This window comes from Phacochoerus africanus, chromosome 11 (genome assembly GCF_016906955.1).
Source record: "Phacochoerus africanus isolate WHEZ1 chromosome 11, ROS_Pafr_v1, whole genome shotgun sequence".
Classification (NCBI taxonomy): domain Eukaryota; kingdom Metazoa; phylum Chordata; class Mammalia; order Artiodactyla; family Suidae; genus Phacochoerus; species Phacochoerus africanus.
Genome location: NC_062554.1, coordinates 56,524,705 through 56,549,048, shown reverse-complemented (window position 1 = coordinate 56,549,048; position 24,344 = coordinate 56,524,705). Strand labels below are relative to the sequence as shown.

The 24,344-nt window shown below is 39.2% G+C and overlaps 1 protein-coding gene across 7 annotated transcripts in view; it reads left to right on the top strand.

The window, feature by feature from the left end:
* The window catches only part of ZBTB44 (zinc finger and BTB domain containing 44), a 72,259-nt gene that overhangs the window by 23,508 nt on the left and 24,407 nt on the right, over positions 1 to 24,344 (top strand). For all 7 annotated transcript variants that reach the window (XM_047754286.1, XM_047754285.1, XM_047754288.1 and 4 more), the window contains exon 2: positions 21,107 to 22,179. In XM_047754286.1, coding sequence (XP_047610242.1) covers positions 21,162 to 22,179 — 1,018 coding nt within the window. In that variant the 5' untranslated portion in view covers positions 21,107 to 21,161. The remainder of the gene's footprint in view (positions 1 to 21,106; positions 22,180 to 24,344) is intronic.

Here is a 24,344-nt window from a genome sequence, read left to right as displayed (position 1 = left end):
ATGCAAGACATTGGGAATAAACTGGAGGCAAAGATGGATAAACTTACAGGAAACACTGAGCAAAGAGATACAAGATATAAAACTTAAACAAGAAGAGATGCAAAATACAATAACTGAAATAAAAAACTCACTAGAAGCAGTTAACAGCAGAATACAGGAGGCAGAAGAATGAATAAGTGTAGTGGAGAACAGATTAGTGGAAATTACAAATGCAGAACAGAAAAGAGAAAAAAGACTGAAAAGCAAGAGAGTCTCAGAGAAGTCTGGGACAACGTTAAACGCACCAACATCCGTATTATAGGGGTGCCAGAAGGAGAAGAGAGAAGGGGACAGAAAAAATATTTCAAGAAATAATAGCCAAAAACTTCCCTAACACAGGAAAGGAACCACTCCCTCAAATCCAGGAAGCACAACGAGTACCATATAAAATAAAAAATGAGGCCTTGCCCATGGAGAGGTAATCACACATGTGAACATGTATGTCATGACTAAATTACTGATGGTAATTGCCAGTTTGGAAAAGTATAGAAATATGAACAGTTTGAAGTGGTAGCCACTCTTAAGATAATACAGAATTTTATGATGGTGATAATTTCCATCAAGTGATTTTAGGATTAGAACACTGTGGAACTGTAAGATCACTAAGATTCATCTCTACTTGGAGATTCTTTGAATTGTGAATAAACCGTGCTTTCATTAGTTAAGTGGGAGATTAAAAACCTGTGGAAACAACCCAAATGTTCATCAGCAGATAAATAAAGTAGACATACAGTGGTACATTATGCAGTCTTTAAAAAGGAAGGAAATTAGAATACATGCTACAACATGAATGAAGACATTATGCTAAAATGAAATAAGCCAATTTTAAAAGGACAAATAATGTATGATTCTACTTATATGAGGTACATAGAGTAGTAAAATTCATAGAGACAATGTAGAAGAAGGTTGGTTACCAGGGTCTGGTAGAGGGTGGAGGATGAAGAATGAAGAATTATCATTTGAGGAGTACTGAGTTTCATTATGGACGGTGAAAAAGTTCTGGAGATAGTGATGTTTGAGCAACAATGTGAACGTCAGAGCCACAAGATTGTACACTTAAAAATGGTTAAAATGGTAAGTTTTATGTTACTTGTTTTGCCACAGTAAAAAACAACAGCAAAACCTTTATTAACTGCTGTTGATTAAATAACTTAGATGATAGAGGTGTTTTCATTTATAATAGAGTTTTGAAGAGCATTTAAAAAAAAGTGTAGAGTTCCCCTTGTGGCTTAGCGGAAATGAATCCAACTAGGAACCATGAGGTTGCAGGTTCGATCCCTGCCCTCGCTCAGTGGATTAAGGATCTGGCATTGGCGTGAGCTGTAGTGTAGGTCACAGATGCGGCTCAGATCCTGAGATGCTGTGGCTCTGGCGTAGGCCGGCGGCAAAAGCTCCTTATTAGACCCCTAGCCCGAGAACCTCCATATGCCATGGGTGCAACCCCAAAAGGACAAAGGACCAAAAAATAAAAGTGATATGGGCATATTACCAAAACAGTAAACTGCTTTTTAATATACTACTTGATATAGTGAGACTGAGGAACTGAGTATTCAGTTTAATTTAGTTTGATTTAAAATAACTACATGTGGACAGTCTGGTGGAAGAGCAGACCCAACCCAGTGAACCAAGTCAGAGCCTCAGAATCAGTGCTATCAGAAATATCTGTGGTTTGAGACAGGATTAAGATGGCAGAGTAGAAGGACTGGACCTCACCTTCTCTCATAAAAGCAACAAAATTACATCCAACTGCTGAACAAAATTCAACAAAATAGATTGGAAACTATCAAAAAAGATATCCTACTCCAGAAGACAAAGAGGCCACATCAAGATGGTAGGAGGGGCAATTACACAATATAAGCAACCCTATATCGGCAGGATGGGCAGCCCACAAACTGGAAAGTAACTATATTGCAAGGCCTACCCACAGGAGTGAGAGTTCTGAGCCCTACATCAGGTTCACATGCCTGAGGATCTGGCATTGGAAGAAGGAGCCCCCAGAGCATTTCACACTGAGAGCCAGCGGGGCTTGTGTGCAGAAGCTCCATAGACTGGGGGAAATGGAGACTCCACTCTTGAAAGGCACACATAGGATTTCATGTGCAAATGGGTCCCAGGGCAAAGCAGAGACTCCATAGGAGTCTGGGTTAGACCTGCCTGCGATTCTTGGAGGACCTCCTGGGAAAACGGGGTGACTGGCTTATCATGAGGGAAGGACATTGGAGGCACAGGTCTTGGAAACAGTGATCAGTGTGAACTTCTCGAGAGGTGGCCATTTTGTAACAATCTGGCACTGCCATCAGGGCTGAGAAGCCCCAAGCCAAGTAACAAATGGGATGGAACTGCAACCTCACCCATCAGCAAACAGGCTGCCTAAAGACCCCCCCCCCCCCCCGACACACACACACACAGCTGCCACTAATCTCACCCAGGGACAAAGCCGCCCCACCCACCAGAGGGATAAGAATCAGTTTTACCTGCCAGTGGTTGGGCACCAGTCCCATGAGGAAGCCTGCAGTAAGTCCCTGTGCCAACTTCAGCCACAATGGGGACAGACATCAGAAGCAAGAGGCTACAACCCTATTGTCGGCAAAGAGGAGACCACACCAAAAATCTATACAACATGAAAAGAGAATTAGGACTCAGATAAGGGAATAAGGAGAAAAACCAGAAAAACAGCTAAGTGATCGGGAAATTATCAACCTTCACGAAGGAGACTTTAGACTAATGATAGCAACAATGATTCAAGATCTTGGAAATAACACTGGAGGCAAAAATTGATAAATTACAAGAAATGTTGAAGTTCCCCTCATGGCTCAGTGGTTAACGAATCCGACTAGGAACCATTAGGTTGTGGATTTTGATCCCTGGCCTCACTCAGTGGGTTAAGGATCCGGCATTGCCGTGAGCTGTGATGTAGGTTGCAGATGTGACTCGGATCCCACATTGCTGTGGCTGTGGTGTAGGCCGGTGGCTATGGCTCCAATTTGGTCCCTAGCCTGGGAACCTCCATATGCTGCGGGAGCGGCCCAAGAAATAGCAAAAAGACCAAAAAAAAAAAAAGAAGAAGTAGACGATTTAAAGATTAATAAGAAGCAGAGATGCAAAATACAGTAACTGAAATAACTGAGCAACCCACAGCAGAATACAGGAGGCAGAAGAAGTGAAAAATGGGGTGGAAGATGGGCTGGTAGAAATCAGTGATGAGGAACAATTAAAAAAAAATATTGAAAAGAAATGAAAGCAGTCTAAGAGAACTCTGGGACAACATTAAACACACCAGCATTCATATTATAGGGGTGCCAGGAGAAGAGATAGAGAAAGGGCCAGAGAAAATATTTATAGAGATAATAGCCAAAAACTTCCCTAGCATGGGGAAGGATCACTCATTCAAATGCAGGTACCATATAAAAGAAACCACAGAAGGGAATGACATAATATACTTAATGTGATGAAAGGAAAAGACCTCCAACTGAGATGACTATCTAGCAAGGCTTTCATTCAGAGTTGAAGGAGAAACCAAAAGCTTTTCAGAAAAGCAAAAGCTAAGAGAATTACAGCACCACTAAACCAGCTTTTCAGCAAATTCTAAAGTTCTCTAGGTGGGAGAGAAAAGGTCACAACTAGAAAGGAAAACACTACAAATGACAAGGCTCACCAGTGAAGGCATAGATATAGTAAAGGTAGGAAATCATCCACACAAAAATATGCTACCAAAACCAGAAAACGTGAGAAGAGTGCAAATGCAGGATACTGGAGATGCATTTGAAATTAAAAGACCAGCAGCTTAAAACAATCTTACATAAACACACAGTCATACACACACTCCTTTGTCAAACTTCGAACCAAAATCTGCAGTAGATACACACAGAGATAAGAAAAAGCAATTCAAACACTCCACTGAAGAAAGTCATCAAACCACAAGAAAAAAGAACAAGAGAAGAAAGGAAGAAAAAAGACCATCTAAACAAATCCAAAGCAATTAATAAAGACACAATAAGAACATACATGTCAGTAATTACCTTAAATGTAAATGGACTAAATGCCCCAACCGAAAGACATACACTGGCTGAATGGATACAAAAACAAGACCCACATTTATGCTGTCTTCAAGAGACCCACTTCAGTTCTAGGAACACATACAAATTGAAAGTAGAGTATGGAAGAAACTATTGCATGCAAACAGAAATCACAAGAAAGCTGGAGTAGCAATACTCGTATCAAACAAAAAGTTAAAGAATAGTATGAGAAAAAGACATTATATAATGATCAAAGGATCAATCCAAGAAGAAGATATAACAATTATATATGCACCCAGTATAGGATCACCTCAGTATATAAGGCCACTGCTAACAACCTTAAACAGAGAAATTGACAGTAACACAATAATAGCAAGGGACTTTAACACCTCCCTGACAGCATTGGACAGATCATCCAGATAGAAAATCAACAAGGAAACATAGGCCTTAAATGATGCATTAGACCAGATGGACTTAATAGATATTTATAGAACATTTCATCCAAAAGCAGCAAAATACACATTCTTCTCGTGTGCACACGGAATATTCTCTAGGATAGGTCTCATTCTGGGCTACAGATCAAACCTCAGTACATTTAAGAAAATTGAAATCAGATCAAGCATCTTTTCCAACCAAAACTCTGTATGACTGGAAATCAACAACAAGGAAAAAACTACAAAAAACACAAACATGTGTAGACTAAACAACATGCTAATAACCAGTGGATCACTGAAGAAATCAAAGAGGAAATTTAAAAATACCTAGAAGCAGGAGTTTCCATCGTGGCGCAGTGGTTAACAAATCCGACTAGGAACCATGAGGTTGCGGGTTCGGTCCCTGCCCTTGCTCAGTGGATTAACGATCTGGCGTTGCCGTGAGCTGTGGTGTAGGTTGCAGACTCGGCTCGGATCCTGCATTGCTGTGGCTCTGGTGTAGGCTGGCAGCTACAGCTCCGATTGGACCCCTAGCCTGGGAACCTCCATATGCCGTGGGAGCGGCCCAAGAAATAGCAAAAAAATAAAATAAAAATACCTAGAAGCAGATGACAACAAAGAAACATCAAGTGCAGCAAAAGCAGTTCTAAGAGGGAACTTTATAGCAATATAAGCCTACCTCAGGCAACAAGAAAAATCTCAAATAACCTAACTTTATACCTAAAGCAACTAGAGAGAAAAAACTGACAAAACCCAAAATTAGCAGAAGGAAAGAAATCATAAAGATCAGAGCAAAAAATCAAGAAATAGAAACCAAGAAAACCATAGAAAAGATCAATGAAGCTAAAAGCTGGTTCTTTGAAAAGATCAACAAAATTAATAAACCTTTAGTCAGACTCACCAAAGAGAAGAGAGAGAGGACTCAAAATCAATAAAATTAGAAATGAGAAAGTAGAAGTTAACGACAGGCATTACAGAAATACAGAAGATCATAAGATTCTACGATAAGCAACTATATGCCAATAAAATGGATAACTGAGAAGAAATGGACAAATTCTTAGAAAAGTACAATCTTCCAAGACTAAACCAAGATGAAATAAAAAAGATGAATGGACCCATCACAAGTACTGAAATTGAAACTGATTAAAAAAAAACTTCCAACAGGAGTTCCCTCTGTGGCACAGCAGTAACAAACCCAACTAGTATCCTTGAGGACTCAGGTTCAATCTCTGGCCTTCCTCAGTGGGTTAAGGATCTGGCATTGCCATGAGCTGTGGTGTAGGTCACAGATGTGGCTCAGATCTGGCATGGCTGTGGCTGTGGTGTAGGCTGGCAGCATCAGTTCTGATTTGACCCCTACCCTGGGAACTTCCATATGCCACAGATGCAGCCCTAAAAAAGACCAAAAAAAAAAAAAAGTTGCAACAAACAGAAGTCCAGGACCAGATGGTTTCACTGGAGAATTCTGTCAAAAATTTAGAGAAGAGTTAATGTCTGTCCTTTTGAAACTATTCCAAAAAATTGCAGAGGAAGGAATACTCCCAAACTCATTCCATGAGGCCACCATTACCCTGATACCAAAACCAGACAAAGATACCACAAGAAAAGAAAATTACTGGCCAGCGTCAGTGATGAACATAGATGCAAAAATCCTCAACAAAATACTAGCAAACCAAATCCAGCAATATATTGAACGGAATGTTTGTTTGTTTTGGTCTTTTGCCTTTTCAGGCCCCACCTGTGGCAGATAATCATGTTAGATTTGTAGAAGATTAGTTCTTCTTTCCTTCCTTCCATTTTGTAGATGACATTTTTATTATATTGAGTCTTCCACTTCATGAAAATAATATCTATCCATTTACTTAGGTCTTCCTTAATTTATTTTATTCTTTTTTTTTGTCTTTTTTTTGCTATTTTTTGGGGCCGCTCCAGTGGCATATGGAGGTTCCCAGGCCAGGGGTTGAATCGGAACTGTAGCCACCGGCCTACGCCAGAGCCGCAGCAACGTGGGATTCGTGCCGCATCTGCAACCTACACCACAGCTCACGGCAACACCGGATCGTTAACCCACCGAGTGAGGCCAGGGATCGAACCCACAACCTCATGGTTCCTGGTTGGATTCGTTAACCACTGCGCCACGACGGGAACTCCTATTTTATTCTTGTTTTATACTTTTCAGCATGTAGATTCTATACATATTTTGTTAGTTTTGCGGTTTTTGTTTTTGTTTTTGGGGGTTTTGGGGGTTTTTTGTTTGTTTTGGTTTTTTAGTGCTGCACCTGTGGCTTATGGAAGTTCCTGGGCTAGGGGTTGAATTTGAGCTGCCTAAGCCACAACCACAGCAACCCGGGGTCTGAACCACATTTGCAACCTAACCACAGCTCACACCAACGTTGGGTCCTTAACCCACTGAGCGGGGCCAGGAATCAAACCCACATCCTCAGAGATACTAGTGCATTACTAGTGCATTACTGCTGAGTCTCAACAAGAACTCTTGTTTTATATTTTAAGTTTGTTTTTTTTTTCCTGGCACTACTGTAATGATATTGATGTTTTTTAATTTTTACAGATCAAAATTAGATTTCTTTTTGTTCATTGCTGTTATATAAGAATACAACTGACTTGTTTATATTTACCTTATACCCTATCACTTAATAATGTAGAATGCTTTAAAAATTTTTTTATTGAGGTATAGTTGATGAACAGTATCATATTTTCAGGTGTACAACAGTGATTTGCAGTTTTTAAAAGTTGTACTCCACACACTTAAAAATACTGGCTGTGCTATGCAATATATATCCTTGTTTATTTTTATTATTTATCTTGTCCCCCCTCCCTTCCCTTTTCCCTCTGGCAACTACTAGTTTATTCTTTATATCTGTGGGTCTGTTTCTGTTATTTATATTCACTGATTGGTCTTATTTTTTAGATAACACATTTAAGTAATGTTTTACAGTATTTATCTTATCTCTGCCTGAATTACTTGACGAAGCATAATACCCTCTTAGTCCATCCATCTTGTTGTAAATGACAAAGAAATTCCTTTGATGTAGATAATCATAGCTGAATAAGTAGTTTTGGAGGTTTTTTCCTGATCTTAGGGGGGAAAGCATCCACCCTTTTAACCAATAAGTATGCTGTTACCTATACATTTTTTGTAATTGCCCTTTATTGGGTTGAAGTTCTTTTCTAATCCTAGTTTGCAAAGAGTTTATCATGCAACAATGTTGAGTTTTTTAAATGCTTTTTCCACATCAATTGAAATTACCATATGATATTTCTTCTATGTGAATATGGTGAATTAAATTGATTTCTTAATATTGAACCAACCTTGTAATCCCAAGATAAGCCATGCTTGATTGTGGTATTATTCTTTTTATTTTTCCTTGTATTGCTAGATTTGATTTGCTAATATTTTGTTGAGAATTTTTACATCTGTTTATGGAAGATACTATTCTGTCGGGGTTTTTTGTACTGACTTTGGTTTTGAAGTAATGCTGGCTTCATAAAATGAGAAGTGTTCTTTTATTTTCTGGAGGAGATTTATGATTCCTGTTACTTCTTTAAATGTTTGGTAAGATTCTCTAGTAAAATCATCTAGCCCTGAAGATTCTTTTTTTTCTTTTTCTTTCCTTTCTGCCCCCCCGCCCCGCCCCAAGTGGCATATGGAAGTTCTTAGGCCAGGGATCAAATCCAAACCAGAGGTGTAACCTGCACCACAGCTCCAGCAATGCCTGATCCTTAACCCACTGCACTGGGCCGAGATTGAACCTGTGGCTCCACAGCAACCGAGCCACTGCAGATGGATTCTTAACTCACTCCACCACAGTGGGAACTTCCAGTCTTTTCCTTTTAAATTACCTAAAATATATTCGAGGTGAGTTTCTTGTAGATTTGTTTGGATCATGCAGGGTCGTTCCCCCACCCCACCCCTCTCTCTCTTTTAAATCCACTCTGACAGTCTCTGTGTTTTAATTGATGTGTTTAGGCCATTTACATTGAATGTAGCAATGAGTGCAGTTGGGAGATAGGGGCTGCTTTCTTTGCTCCATTCCCCTACTTAAGGAGCTTTGGCTACAACACACTAAGAATACTGGGACCCCAGTCATCTATGCCTTGGCTCATGAAGCGGTGGCTCCATTCCAGATGAGTCAAGCCTAGAGGACTTGTGGCTGTTCTCTCCTCTCAACCTTTAGCTCCAGAGCTCTTTCTCAAGAGGTTTTGCCTGCAGGGTAAAGCAGACCTTAAAACAGGGTGGTAGTTCCTAGTCTCTTCCCTTAACAACTCACTTTGTTTGCAAAAAGTATGTAGAACTTCAGTGCTGTCAGTGCTCTCAAGAATAGTGGTAGTGTGTTGAAAGTTAATTGGGAGAAGATTGTGCATTTAATGAGTATGCAGCCTAGGTTACTCTACTGGGAGAACCAGGGAGTTATATACCTGGGAGTAGACCTCCTGTCAGAATAGATATGAAGCAGGAATCTCAAACTCTTCCTTCAGAGGAAGAGTTGAATTATTTTGTAGAATGATTTAGGTCACTGGGCATTGTTGAAAAATAATAGAGCAATTAGTACTTAAAACCAGCAATTAGTACTTTTGGGAAAAGGGAAAGATTGCCAGTTTCGCTGTAATTCCAGGGTTAACTGTGGATGTACCCAAAGATGCACGTCCCTGAGAAGCAGCATCAGAGGGATGTTGTGGGGATTGAGGTGGCAGAATAGACTTTGTTTAAAGTAATCCAGCTAGTCACTAAAAAAGTAAACAAGCAAATACAACAAATAACGGAAAGTGGAGTGTGGGACGGTAACTGGAGTTGCTGTAATATGTTATCAAATACGTTTGATTTCCACCAAAATATTATGAAACATGCAGAGAAACAAATTATGAGCCTTGCACTAGAGAAAAAAAAAAAGCAGGCAACATAAAACTGCCTGTTATATCAGTTGTCAGATTTAACAGAAAAAAACTTCGAGAACATTCTAAATATATTCATATTTCCTTTAGGAAAGGAAAGGATGATTAAATAAGTAAAGGAGGAATTCCCACTATGACACAATGGGATTGGTGGCATCTCTGGAGCACTGGGACCCAGATTTGATTCCTGTCCTGGCACAGTTTTGATTTAAGGATTCAGCATTGCCACAGCTGCGGCATAGGTCACAGCTGCAATTCAGATCTGATCCCTGGTCCAGGTGACCCCCCAATAAAAACCAGAAAGAGGACGTAATGACAATTTCACATAAAATAGGGACTATTGGTAGTAATTAGGAATTGTTAAAAAGAACCAGATGGAAATTCTGTAGTTGAAAAACCACTGTAACAGGAAAAAAAAAATTCACTAAAGGGTCTCAACAGTAGGTTTGGCTGAAGAAGATTAGCAAACTTGAGCATAGCACAATAGAGATTGTATAAACCAAAGAACAGAGAGAGGAAATGTGGTTCACCATCTAGTACACTAGCATATATATAATGTAATTAGCGAAAGGAGAAGATACAGAAGAAAAAATATTTGAAGAAATAATAGGCAACTTCCTAAGTTTCTTAAAGAACAATAACCTACATATTCAGAAGCCTATGAACTCCCAAGTAAGATGCAAGGAAATCTACAAACAGACCCATCATAGTGAAAATGCTGAAAATCAAATGAGAACATTTTGGAAGCAGCAAGAGAAAAATAACTTGTTACTTAAAGTGGAACCTCCCAAGTAAGATTAACAGCTGACTTCCTGTCAGACAGGGGAGGCCAGAATGCAGTGTGATAACATATTCAGTGTACTCAGAGAAAGAAACTGTCAACCCAGAATCCTATATTTCTAAAATGAAAGCAAATTATTTTCCCAGATGAACAAAAACTGAATTTCTTGCTAGCAGACTACCTCATAAGAAATACTGAAAGAAGTTCTGAAGTCTGAAAGCAAATGATCCTAGATGGTAATTCAGATACACAAAAGAGCACTAGTATAGGTAAATAGGAAATTATAGAAAATGGTAGAAATGGATATTGTTCTTCTCATTAAAAAGCAAGTTAGAAAATACATAATGTAATGGTGGCCCCTATAACATAGAGATGCAATGAATGTAATATATTTGTCAGTAACAGCACAAAAACAAGAGGGAGCAAAACTGTATTGGACTGCACAAATGACTACAGATGGTAAAGTAGTAATCATAACAATGTGTAACAGTATATATAATGTGTATGTTGATAATATTAGTAAAAGGGGGTAATGTTTCTGTGTGTCACTGATATTAAGGTAGTAGAAATCAAAAGCTGATTCTTAGATTTATATGGTAAACTCAAGGAATCACTGAGAATGTAACTCAAAAAAATAGTAGAAGTGTCATTTAAAAAGTTTAAATAAAAAAAAAGAAAAGAGTTCCCGTCGTGGCGCAGTGGTTAACAAATCCGACTAGGAACCATGAGGTTGCGAGTCCGGTCCCTGCCCTTGCTTGGTGGGTTAACGATCCGGTGTTGCCGTGAGCTGTGGTGTAGGTTGCAGACACTGCTCGGATCCCGCGTTGCTGTGGCTCTGGTGTAGGCTGGTGGCTACGGCTCCGATTCGACCCCTAGCCTGGGAACCTCCATATGCCGCGGGAGCAGCCCAAGAAATAGCAAAAAGACCAAAAAAAAAAAAAAGGTTAAATGCTACAGTAGAAAATATTCACGTAATCGCAAAAGAAATCACTATAGGAAGAAGAGAGGGACAAAAAGACCTGAGACATACAGAAGCCAATTGGAATGAATGGCATAAATCCAACTATATCAATAATAACATAAATGTAACTAAACTATCAGAAGGCAAAGATTATCAAATTGGGTTACAAAAAATAAATTAAAAAAACCTAATCTAGCAATATGTTGTCTATAAGAGACACATTTTAGATCCAAAGATAGAGCCTGATTGAAAAAGAATAGAAAAAAGATGTAAATAGTAACCACAAGAAAGCCAGAGTGATTGTACTGATAGCAGACAAAATAGACTTTAACAAAAAATGTTACTAAGGACATTTTATAATAATAGGGTCACTTCACCAGGAAGATACAATTACTAAGATAAGTGCAGTTATTAACAGAATACTAAAATATGTGAAACAAAAATGGACAAGTGAAGGAAGAGATAGGCAGTTTAACATTAATAGTTAGAGACTTCAGTACACCACTTTGAATACTGTATAGACTAGTCAGAATATCAACAGGCAGTAGATTCTCTAAGCCAACTAGACCTAGTAGACAACTATAAAACACTCTACCCAACAATAGAATGTACATTCTGAAGTGTACATGGAACATTGTAGATCATATACTAGACCATAAAAGAAACTTCAGTAAATCTTCAGAGGTTGAAATCATACTCAGTATGTTCTGAGACCTTAATGGAATGAAATTAGAAATCAATAGGAAAATTTTTGGGAAACTTATAAATGAAAATAAAACACATTCCTAAATAACCTGCAGGTCAAAGAAGGAGTCACATAGGAAATCAGAAAACATTCTGAGGTGAATGAAAATGAAGATACCACATACCAAAATTTACATAGCTATAACAGTGTTTGGATATTTATAATTGTATATACCTATATTAAGAAAGGAAGATTTCAAATAATCAGCTTTCCCCTTAAAACACTGCAAAAAGAAGAGCAAACTAAACATAAAGCAAGCAGAAGGAAGGAAATAATGATTATAAAAGAATACTATGAACAGTGAACCATCACAGATGAAATTAAGAATACAGTTGCAGAGTTCCCGTCGTGGCTCAGCGGTTAACAAATCCAACTAAGAACCATGAGGTTTCGGTTCAATCCCTGGCTTTGTTCAGTGGGTTAAGGAGCCAGGGTTGCTGTGAGCTGTGGTGTAGGTTGCAGGCGAGGCTCAGATCCCACGTTGCTATGGCTCTGGCATAGGCCAGTGGCTACAGTTCCAGTTAGACCCCTAGCCTGGGAACCTCTATATGCCCCCAGAGCAGCCCTAGAAAAAGGCAAAAAGATTAAAAAAAAAAAAAAGACAACCAAGTTAAAAAATGGACAAAGGAGTTCCTGTTTTAACAGTTTAAGAACTGGATGTAGTGTCAGTGAAGATTCAGGTTCCATCCCTGTGCCTCGCACAGTGGGTTAAGAATCTGGCATTCCGCAAGCTGCAGTGTAGGCCATAGATGGAGCTCAGATCTGTTGTTGCCATGGCTGTGGCATAGGCTGCAGCTGCAGTTCTACCCTAGGAACTTCCATATGCCTCAGGTACAGCTGTAAAAAGATAAAATTTTTTTAACAGACAAAGCTTTCAAATAGTTATTTCTCCAAGGATATGCACATAGCCAGTAAGCGTATGAAAAGATGTTCAGCATAAGCCAAGAGCTACCATTGGAGTCTTATTCCACTCCTGGAGACATATTTAGAAAAACTATAAGCATGTCCATACAAAAACTTTTACAAGAATGGTTATAGAAGCATTATTCATAATAGCTAAAATGTGTAAACAACCCAAATGTCCATCAACTGATGAAGAGATAGATAAAATGTGCTACATCTATACAATGGAATATTATCTAGACATAAAAATAAAACTCTGATATTTGCTGGTTTGGATGTGCCTTGAAAACATTATGGTAAGTGAATGAAGCCAACCACTGTTCACAAATTATATGATTCCATTCATATGAGAGGTGTTTTTTGGTTGTCTTTTAGAGGGTTTTTTTGTTGTTTTGTTTTTTTGTTTGTTTTGTCTTTTTAGGGCCACACCCATGGTGTATGGAGGTTCCCAGGCTAGGGTGTTGAATTGGAGCTGTAGCCACTGGCCTACACAACAGCTCCTGGCAATGCCAGATCCTTAACCTACTGAGCGAGGCCAGGGATCGAACCTGCATCCTCTTGGATACTAGTCAGATTTGTTTCTGCCAAACCACAAGGGAAACTCCACACATGAAAGTTGTGGATACGAAAATTCATAGAAACAGGTTAGTGATTGCTTAGGGCCAGCAGAGAGTTGGAAGGTGAGGTGGAGGGGAGAAGATGGTGGTGATAGCTAATATATCTATAGGGCTTCTTTTTGAGGTATGAAAAGGTCCTAAAATTGGTGATTTTTGTACATGTCTGTGAATATACTCAAGAAACTTTGAATTGTATGCTTTAAAGGAATGAATTGTATGGGATGTGAATTGTAGCTCTGTTATAAAATATATGGCAGTGTTATTGCATTTTAAAATTAATAATTTCTTGACATTTCCCAGCAGTCAATGAAAACTAATTTCCAATTACCCTGTAAGTTTATTCTTTTAAGATCCATAGTTTGACTGGTTTATAAAATCTTTGAAGTTTCTTTTAATCTTTTAAATTCCCCATTTTAGTTCCCCCTTAATCTCTTTTCTGCCTTGCTGGTTTTTTCCCTTTCAACTCTTTTGTCCTGTAATTTCTCACAGTCTAAATGCTGCTTGTATTGCTGTGGTGTAGCTTAACATATTCCTGTTACCTCTGTAATTACTGTGAATTGGTAGTTGGATCTACAGACTTGGTCAGATTTTTGTTCAGTCTTTTTGGCTGTGTCTTATTGCTCTTCTTGTGAAGTTATAAACCATAATGATTAATGCCTCTTTATGGGGAGGTGGGATCATGTGCACTACAGGTGTTCTAATTCTAATGTTCCTTCTTCAATTATTAGCTGGGATAGTTCTCTAAAGAGAAACCTTTCATGTTCTATTTGATTACTTAGAAATACCATTTGTATTGGAAAGGCAAGGTAAACACTTTATTCTTTCCTCTTTTTAAATTTTTATTTATTTATTTTTCAGCCACACCTGCAGCACAGGGAAGTTCTCAGGCTAGGGTCTAATCGGAGCTGCAGCTGCAGGCCTACACCACAGCTCACAACAATGCTGGATCCTTAACCCACTGAGCAAGGCCAGAGATTAAACCTGCATCCTCATGGATACTAGTTGGGTTCTTAACCTACCTAACCACTGCAGAAACTGCCTTTCCTCTTTTTAAAAACCAGTTTTCAAAATAACTTCTTGGGAGTTCTCGTTGTGGCACAGTGGAAACAAATCCAACTAGGAACCATGAGGTTTCAGGTTCTATCACTGGCCTCGCTCAGTGGGTTGAGGATCTGGCATTGCCGTGAGCTGTGGTGTAGGTCGCAGATACGGCTTGGATCTGATGTTGCTGTGGCTGGGGCGTAGGCCAGTGGCTATAGCTCTGATTAGACCCCTAGCCTGGGAACCTCCATGCTGTGGGTGCGGCTCTAAAAAGACACAAAAAAAATCTTTTTGGTTCATTAGCATGGTGATGGATTGGCTTTATTTTTGTTTCTGGTGTCATATGAATTCATGAATTTAAACGTATTTCACTGGTTCAGTTTATTCAGTTTTTTTTTGCCATTGGGAACCTCCTCAAAGTGACTTGCATTTTGGCATATCCCTAATGATCTTTGATAGCTTTTTTGCATATAGCTGGAAGGCGATATAGGGAGCCATGATTTCTTTTAGTGGGAAATGGAACTGGAAGCTAGTCTGGGTGCTGGGGATATTTATTGCCAAAGAGTAACTACGTTAGGAGTTCATATTGATGCTTTTAATTCAAACTCAAATTCAGATTGTAACTTTATCTTCACCTTTAACTACTGATAATGGATATAGGCCCTTTATATAACCAGACCAGATAGAAATTTCAGGACATATATTTATCCATTCATGTATTTTACTGCCTATTTTGTGTGTACTATGTTGAAAATTGGACAGGTTCAAAATATAATTTAGACACTGTATTTTCACTGAATCCTTTTGCTGTTCACCCATTCCAATCTTCTCACACCTTGCCTTTCTGCCCATGCTCCTGACGCATTCTTTAGATTTATCCGTGACTTAAAACCCAATACCTAACCTCGTCCATGGACTCCGGACCAAAATGGGCAACTTTATATAAATTTACTCTAGGATATTCCTCTCAGAAGTATTTCAAATCCAGTGTGCCTAAAACCAAAATACTTATTTTCGTTCATCACTAACCCCTACTCAATTCAGCTCTTCATCTTTCATTATCTTGTTTGATGAAAATACTGTCCACTCAGCCATCCATGTCAGAAAGCTAGGGTTACATTGTTCTCTCCTAGCTACCCCCCCCCCCCCCATCCTCAACGCAAAATCATGCCCAGGTGGTTTTACCTCCTAAATTTTTCAGATTTATGCTTTGTCCTCACTGCCACTGACTTAATTCAATTTTATCTTATCCTACACTTGCACTGCTATAACAGCCACTCTATATTGCCACCACATGTAGCTATAAATACCCTACTCCCCAGGGACTACCAGTGCCTATTGCATAAGGTCCTAGGTCCTTAGCTTTGGCATAAACAGAAGCGGCCTAGAACAAAGCAGTGTTCCAAATCTCAATTTCCTCTGTAAAGTCAGGTTATTATCAGCTTACCTTGTATGAGATAACGTATCTAAAGGTCCTAGTATAGGTTGGCAACGCAATTATCTCAGTTCAATTTTAGCATAATTAAAAATCTTGTCAGTGTTATTTGGAAAGTTAGTGTCCAGTTTTGAGATGTGGCTAGATATTTAAAATTTTTATTAAATATCACCTTTCGCATCCACACAAATTAGTTTCAGGATTATCAGTCTCTCATTACTTTAATCATCTGAGGCAGCCACCTAACTATATATGCTGAGCTATTCTGTTTTAATCTCATATCCTCTGATAATTTTTATCAGCTAATCTTTAAATCAAAATAGACATATTCAAAATGTGCTCTGTGTCATAAAAAAGACATTTTGAAATTTGATCTCCATTTCATTTTATTCACACTTTTTCCAGGGTAATAATAGTAGCTAACATTTATTGAATGTTTACTTTATGCCGGGAATTGTGCTAATTCATTCATTTTGGCTATTGAAAGTGTAATTTCCATTCCTGTTAACATATGAGAAAACTGAAGCATAGAGAGATGAAGTAATTTAAGTTTGAATGAGTGAATGGTAAATGGAAGAGTCAGAATTCAGAACCTAAGATTTGTCTAACTTAAACCATTGTGTTATGACAAAGATTTTTCAACTCAACTGCAAAACAAAATCAGAACTTTTTCTCCAAATCAGAACTTTTTCTCCTAAAGTATATGTTATTTAGCAACTCCCACTTTCATAAATGTGTATATACTACTTAAGTGATTCGGAATTAAAGAGATGGGAAGGAAATTTTTTGACTTACTAGCTCAAATTGCAAACTGTTACAAAATACATTTTTATTACTTGTGAGTGCTGCACAAATTCTACATTAGTTTTTTTTTTTTTTTTTTTTTTTTTTTTTTGTCTAGTTGTTGTTGTTGTTGTTGCTATTTCTTGGGCCGCTCCCTCGGCATATGGAGGTTCCCAGGCTAGGGGTTGAATCGGAGCTGTAGCCACCGGCCTACGCCAGAGCCACAGCAACGCGGGATCCAAGCCGCGTCTGCAACCTACACCACAGCTCACGGCAATGCCGGATCTTTAACCCACTGAGCAAGGGCAGGGACCGAACCCGCAACCTCATGGTTCCTAGTCAGATTCGTTAACCACTGCACCACGACGGGAACTCCATGATTGGGCTTTTAAAAGAAGAAGCCAGTTTACTGGGTAGGGCAAATGAACAAAAAACTATATAAATAAAGCCTTTTTTTTTTTCATGAGCCTGAGCCTCGCAGAAGTTATCGGGCCAGGAATCAAACGTGCACCACAGTAGCAACCCATGCCACAGCAGTGACAATGCCAGATCCTTAACTGATGGAGCCACCCAGGAATTCCCACAAATATTCCCCCTTTTTTCCCCCCTTTTCATCTCACTTCTGAGAGAAAAATCAGCAAATATGTTAAGTGGTAATTTAGTTAGACCAGTCCTAGCTGCCTAGTCTCTTATGATTACTGGTCTTTAGGAAAGTATATGGAGCAGGTTTATATTTGAAAAATTATCTCTGATATGGTCAAGGCAGTTATTTTCAGTGGCCTTACCTGGCTGTCTGAGTATAAGGCTTTATCTTGTTTATCCTTTCTATCATGTTATCATATGGAGGAGAATCTGATTATTTTGTCTTCTCAGAATATTCAGTGAATTTTTTATATTTATTCAGCTGGAAAGCTTTAGGATGTCTTCTCCTTCACATACTCATTTACCTCCAAAGAACATTCAAAAGGGATGTTCAGGAGTTCCCGTCGTGGCGCAGTGGTTAACGAATCCGACTAGGAACCATGAGGTTGCGGGTTCAGTCCCTGCCCTTGCTCAGTGGGTTAACGATCCGGCGTTGCCGTGAGCTGTGGTGTAGGTTGCAGACGCGGCTCGGATCCCGCGTTGCTGTGGCTCTGGCATAGGCTGGCGGCTACAGCTCCGATTGGACCCGTAGCCTGGGAACCTCCATATGCCGCGGGAGCGGTCCAAGAAATAGCAACAGCAACAACAACAACAAAAAAGGATGTTCATGTAATGGATTAATGTTGGAACCTCTGCATGCGCACATTTAGAATAACTTATCGTGCCCATTCACAGCAGTTAGCCAGTGCATTACACATACCATGCAGGGGGCAGATCAGAATGGTGAGCACTTGCTGAGATCATGTGAGGTCCCACGAGAGCCTGGAACTCCCACCTACTTTATCATCCAGCAAAGTTCTACTTTCATTGGGCCCTGTCCTCCATGATGCCCTCTGTCTTGCACAGAGTTAAATTTTTCATTCTCGGCTTTCACATAGCACTGTGTACTCTTAATTAGGCACATGTGTCGTCTGCATAAAGACTGTAAGCTTATTGAATTCAAGGACCTGTTTTATTTGTACTTGTGTTCCTTTCTTTTCATAATAAAGTTCCTCAATCTAAGTCAATTATTGAATTAAGTTTTCAATACTGTAAACAAAGTCAGTAGTATGAATTGCTGTCAGAATACCTAGTTTTGTCTTACTAATATTTGTGTAGAAAAGGGAGGTAGAAATAGTGAAGTTATTAGGCTCAAGTTATAATCCTACCATAGCTGTCATATTGTGTATAATTCTAGGAACCAGTCTTAAATATGGGAAGTGGAGATTGTTCAGAGTACTCTGGGTAACAAGGATTTCAGTAAAATTTGAAGGATCACTTGGGGGTAAGGGATGTTTAGCTTAAAGAAATGAGAAACCCATAGGGAAGAGTGGACTGTGACTGCCATCTTTGGTTTTTGAAAGCTTTTTCAAGTGGAAGGAAAAGGTAAGCCTACTCTGTATGACTTTGCAATTTGAACCAAGAGGAACTGAAATCCCAAGGTTTTGAAGCAATATGCTGCTTTTTAAAAGAAAAAATGTGCAAAAAGAAGGGGAGTAAACAACTCATGTTCTGGAGTTCCCGTTGTGGCTCAGTGGTTAACGAATCTGACTAGGAACCATGAGGTTGCGGGTTCGGGTTCCATCCCTGTCCTTGCTCAGTGGGTTAAGGATCCGGCACTTCCGAGAGCTGTGATGTAGGTTGCAGACTTGGCTCAGATCCGGCGTTGCTGTGGCTCTGGTGTAGGCCGGCGGCTGCAGCTCCAATCAGACCCATAGCCTGGGAACCTCCATATGCTGCAGGAGTAGCCCAAGAAATGGCAAAAAGACCAAAAAAAAAAAAGAAAAACTCATGTTCTACTAGTGATTCCCTTAAATATGGTGGAAGCTGTCATGTGTGCACACAGACATTTTTCTGTGTACAGTTTCAGAAGGATCATGGCCCTCATTGGGAATTCGTGAATCTCTAGTTAAGACATGTTCTCCTGCTGAGTATGTGTATGTGTACAAATATACACTTACATGTATTTATTTCGCAAAGATGAGTGCTATATATTCTGTATACTCTTTTTGTCACATTTTTTTTACTAGATATGTAATAGCCACTATTGAATGTTAACTCTACATCGGAAATGTACATTCATTTAATATTCAGAAACACATGTTTTTCCAGGCCAATTAAATATTCGTCATCTTTAACAACATTTTTAACTACTGGCTATATTCTTTTTTTTTTTGTCTTTTTGTCTTTTTGCTATTTCTTGGACCACTCCCGCGGCATATGGAGGTTCCCAGGCTACGGGTCGAATCGGAGCTGTAGCCCCCGGCCTACACCAGAGCCACAGCAACGCGGGATCTGAGCCGCGTCTGCAACCTACACCACAGCTCACGGCAACGCCGGATCGTTAGCCCACTGAGCAAGGGCAGGGATCGAACCCGCAACCTCATGGTTCCTAGTCGGATTCGTTAACCACTGCGCCACGACGGGAACTCCTGGCTATATTCTTAAGGCATTTGAAATCTTCCTTATTCAAAAATAATTTCACAGAAAGTACTTCTCCCAGGTTTGCTTTGCTTTGCATTTATTTCAGTACTTTTTAATCGTAGGTGAAATAATTGATATGCATAGCTGTATGTTTTTGTTTTGGAAAAGTACTGTGATCTAAGAGTGAGAAGTCCCAGATCTTAGCTTAGATTGTCATTTGTTAGTCCCTCAGCTTCTCTGAGTATTAGTTCTCTTATCTTTATCAAAGGGCTAATACAAGCCTCCCTGACCTCACACAGAGGGTCTGAAAAGATTTTGGGGGAAAGTACTGTTAAAAACTAAAATATTATTTGATTTGTTAAATTAAAAGTATTTAATAATGACAGATTTGTTTTTACTTTTTTTTTTTTGGTCTTTTTTGCCATTTCTTTGGGCCACTCCCCTGGCATATGGAGGTTCCCAGGCTAGGGGTCAAATTGGAGCTGTGCCTACTGGCCTATGCCAGAGCCACGGCAACGACAGATCGTTAACCCACTGAGCAAGGGCAGGGACCGAACCCACAACCTCATGGTTCCTGGTGGGATTCGTTAACCACTGCACCACGACGGGAACTCCCTACATTTTTAATATATATAATCTGGTAAAGGTAAACCAACTGTCTTTTTAAAGGGGAAATCCAGTCATTTGGCTGATTACTAAACATTGTTTTGTAAGTTTACTTCCAAAAAGGTTGTTTATTATGCTAGTAATATAAGTAGCAGTGCTCTTATCTGTTGAACATTGACAAAATGTCAAATTGTTTCATTTAGTTCTTATAACAACCTTGGAGGAATTGTTGGAGAAATGATGCAGGCCTATCACTTTTTAAAACTTAGACTCTTGACCACCTGTATTTACTCACTTTTTATCCTAAAAGAGGCAGGATAATGCATTGAGGCTGCAAGTGTAGGGTCTATATCAGCCTGAATGGTTTTAAACTCTGGGTCTGCTACTAAATCACTTTCTGACTTCAGCAAGGTAGTTAACCCTTTTCTATTAAACAGGGATAGTAATACACTTATTGATAGAGACATTATGACAATCAAATTATCAAATGTGAAGCATTTAGAACAGTATCTGGCACATAGTCATCTGTAATTGTCATTATTTGCAAACTACTATTGTTTAAAACTATGTAGCTAGCTCATTAAGACATTAGCTCACAGACTCCTTACTGGACAGTTTAGGGGACATGTAAGGAATGTATTTTAAGATATTTCTTACCTTGAACTTTCTTTCTCACTACCATTTTTTAGCATTTTTATTAGCATAGTGGCCTCATGAAAATGATCTATATCCCCTTTTGTTTCAGCTACTTAAACCATCCATTAATGTTTATTTTATGTATTTTTTTAGGACATTTCTGGTTCATTTGCATCTTTGACAGCATCTGTAGAAGAGGAAGGAAAAGATGGGTGTGAAAACATTTACTCATAGCTCCTCTTCTCACAGCCAGGAAATGCTTGGAAAGCTAAACATGCTGCGAAATGATGGACATTTTTGTGATATCACTATTCGTGTCCAGGACAAAATCTTCCGGGCACATAAGGTGGTACTAGCAGCTTGCAGTGATTTCTTTCGCACCAAACTTGTAGGCCAAGCAGAGGATGAGAACAAGAATGTGTTGGATTTGCATCATGTTACAGTGACTGGCTTTATACCCCTCTTAGAATATGCTTATACAGCCACTCTGTCAATTAACACAGAAAATATCATTGATGTTCTAGCTGCAGCCAGCTATATGCAAATGTTCAGTGTTGCTAGTACCTGCTCGGAATTCATGAAATCAAGCATTTTATGGAATACACCCAACAGCCAACCAGAAAAGAGTCTAGATGCTGGACAAGAAAATAACTCTAACTGCAATTTTACGTCTCGAGATGGAAGCATTTCTCCAGTGTCTTCAGAGTGCAGTGTGGTAGAAAGAACCATTCCTGTCTGTCGAGAATCCCGGAGAAAGCGCAAAAGCTACATTGTTATGTCTCCTGAAAGTCCTGTAAAGTGTAGCACACAAACAAGTTCTCCCCAGGTTTTGAATTCTTCAGCTTCTTACTCAGAAAATAGAAATCAGCCAGTTGACTCTTCTCTAGCTTTTCCCTGGACTTTTCCTTTTGGAATTGATCGAAGGATTCAGCCTGATAAGGTTAAGCAAGCAGAAGGTACCCGGACTTTAGAATTACCTGGGCCATCTGAGACAGGTAGAAGAATGCCCGATTATGTGACTTGTGAGAGCACAAAAACTGCCTTGCCTCTGGGTACCGAGGAAGATGTCCGGGTCAAAGTTGAAAGGTTGAGTGATGAGGAGGTCCATGAGGAAGTATCCCAGCCTGTCAGTGCATCTCAGAGCTCACTGAGTGATCAGCAAACAGTGCCAGGAAGTGAACAAGTTCAAGAGGACCTTCTGATTAGTCCACAGTCTTCCTCTATAGGTATAGTGTCTTATGTGTTTTCCATGATGCTAACAAGTCAAATCAAGCATTTTTAAGTGCTTATTTGATAAAAGTTTTGTGCTGTATCCTGTAGGAAATATAAGAAGAATAAAACACAGTAACTGGATTTTTGTAGATGCTGTTAGTACTACAGTTTTTTTGTTTGTTTAGTGCTACAAATTTTTTTTTTGACAAATTAGACATTGGGAAAGAAAGATGATATTTTAACAATATCTGGTGGAACTTATATGATAGCACAATTCTTATGTATATGAATTGTGACTTACTTTCAATAACAAAAAAAAAAAAATACCAGTTTAAAAAAATCCAGTTAGAGAGTTCCCACTGTGGCAAAATTTGGTTAAGGGTCAGGCATTGTCATTGCAGTGGCTCGGATCCAGTTCCTGATCTGGGAACTTGCACATGCCATGAGCATGGCCAAAAAAAAAAAAAATCCAGTTAGTGTTTTATTCTTTATTAAAATGTTTATTGAAGAGTTCCTTGGTGGCTCAGCAAGTTAAGGATCCAGCAGTGTCACTGCTGTGGGATGGATTCAGTCCCTGGCCCAGGAACTTCTGCATGCTGTGGGTACAACCGAAAAAAAATATATATATATACATATATATATTGAAAACTTACTGTGTGCCAAACTTAGGGATATATGATGAAAAAGACATATACTGCCTGCATCTGAGCAGTTAATAGTCTAATTGAGGAAGCAGATGAATAAATCAACAGCACTAAGCTAGAGGTATGAACAAAGTGTCACAGGTTCACAAAGGAAAAAGCAAGTTAACACTGTATATTTGTGCTGGATCTTAATAATTAGGAGTTTGCTCAGTTGAGGGAATGACATTTCTTTGAAAATGTATAAAAGCACAGAGGTATGGAAGAACATGTATGGTAACTTTAAAGTGGCTTAAACCAAACAGCATCTTTATTTTTATTGCATAAAGTGTTTATAAGTTGGAAGTCCAGGACTGGTACAGTGGCTTTACAATATAAGCAGTGACCTAGGCTCCTTATATTTTTATAATCCACCGCCCTCAGTTTGTCACCCATATACTTTATGGGTGACTAGATTTTTGCTTCATTCTTAGCCTTATATTCTAAAAAGGGGTAGTGCTTGTATCAGGAAAGACAAATGTTGCCAGAAGTCCCCCCAAAACTTCTGCCAAATTATGTCGCTTGGTCTTTCCTAGCTACAAGGGAATCTGGGGATACACATATTAGTTGGGTATGTAACTGCCTCAAACAAAGTTAGAGGAGATTGGCTATTATTATATGCAACTAGCAATGTCTACCACAGCTAGGCCAGGTAAGCTTGAATTTTATCCTACTGGTAATAAGGAGTCTGCCTTAAAGGGACTAAAAAGTAAAACATTTACAGATATTTTAGGAAAATAAATTTGATATTGGTATGCAAGGAAGTTGACTAAGGAGAGATAGTTATAGTAATAGTAATACCAGTTATAGTAATCTTTATATGAATCAAGATGGTTAGAGTAAAACTAAAGAAAACAGATATTAAGAGACTTTGTAGTAGTTCCCGTCATGGCTGAGCGGGTTAAGAACCCAACTAGCATCCATGAGGACGTGAGTTCGATCCCTGGCCTCGATCAGTGGGTTAGGAATCCAGCGTTGCAGTGAGCTGTGGCATAGGTGCAGACTCAGCCCCGGTCCCTCATTGCTATGGCTACGGCATAGGCTGGCAGCTGCAGCTCCAGTTCGACCCCTGGTTTGGAAATTTCCATATGCCGCAGGTGCAGCCCTTAAAAAAAGAGAGGGAGACTTTGTAAAGGAAGAATCATTACCACCCGTTGATATTGAATATATGGATTGAGGGAATAGGAAGAGGCAGGGTACCTGGATGACTAGGAAAATAGTGATAACGTCTTATGTTCATTGATTCTAAGTCAGTTTTTCGTATTATATATGAATTCAGATGTCTTATAATTAATAATCTTTACCGTTTTTCTTTTTAAATGGTATAAAACATAATGCTAATCATATAATGGATAGGAATCTGTTAAATGTAATAACCGCAATGTGAAAAACTAGTGGGTTGGTTCTGTGTGAACCATGCTTGGGTTCACACATCATCATGCCCCATAGCAGCTGAAAGGCAGGGTGGGTGAGATAAAACTGAAGAGGACCAGGTTGGG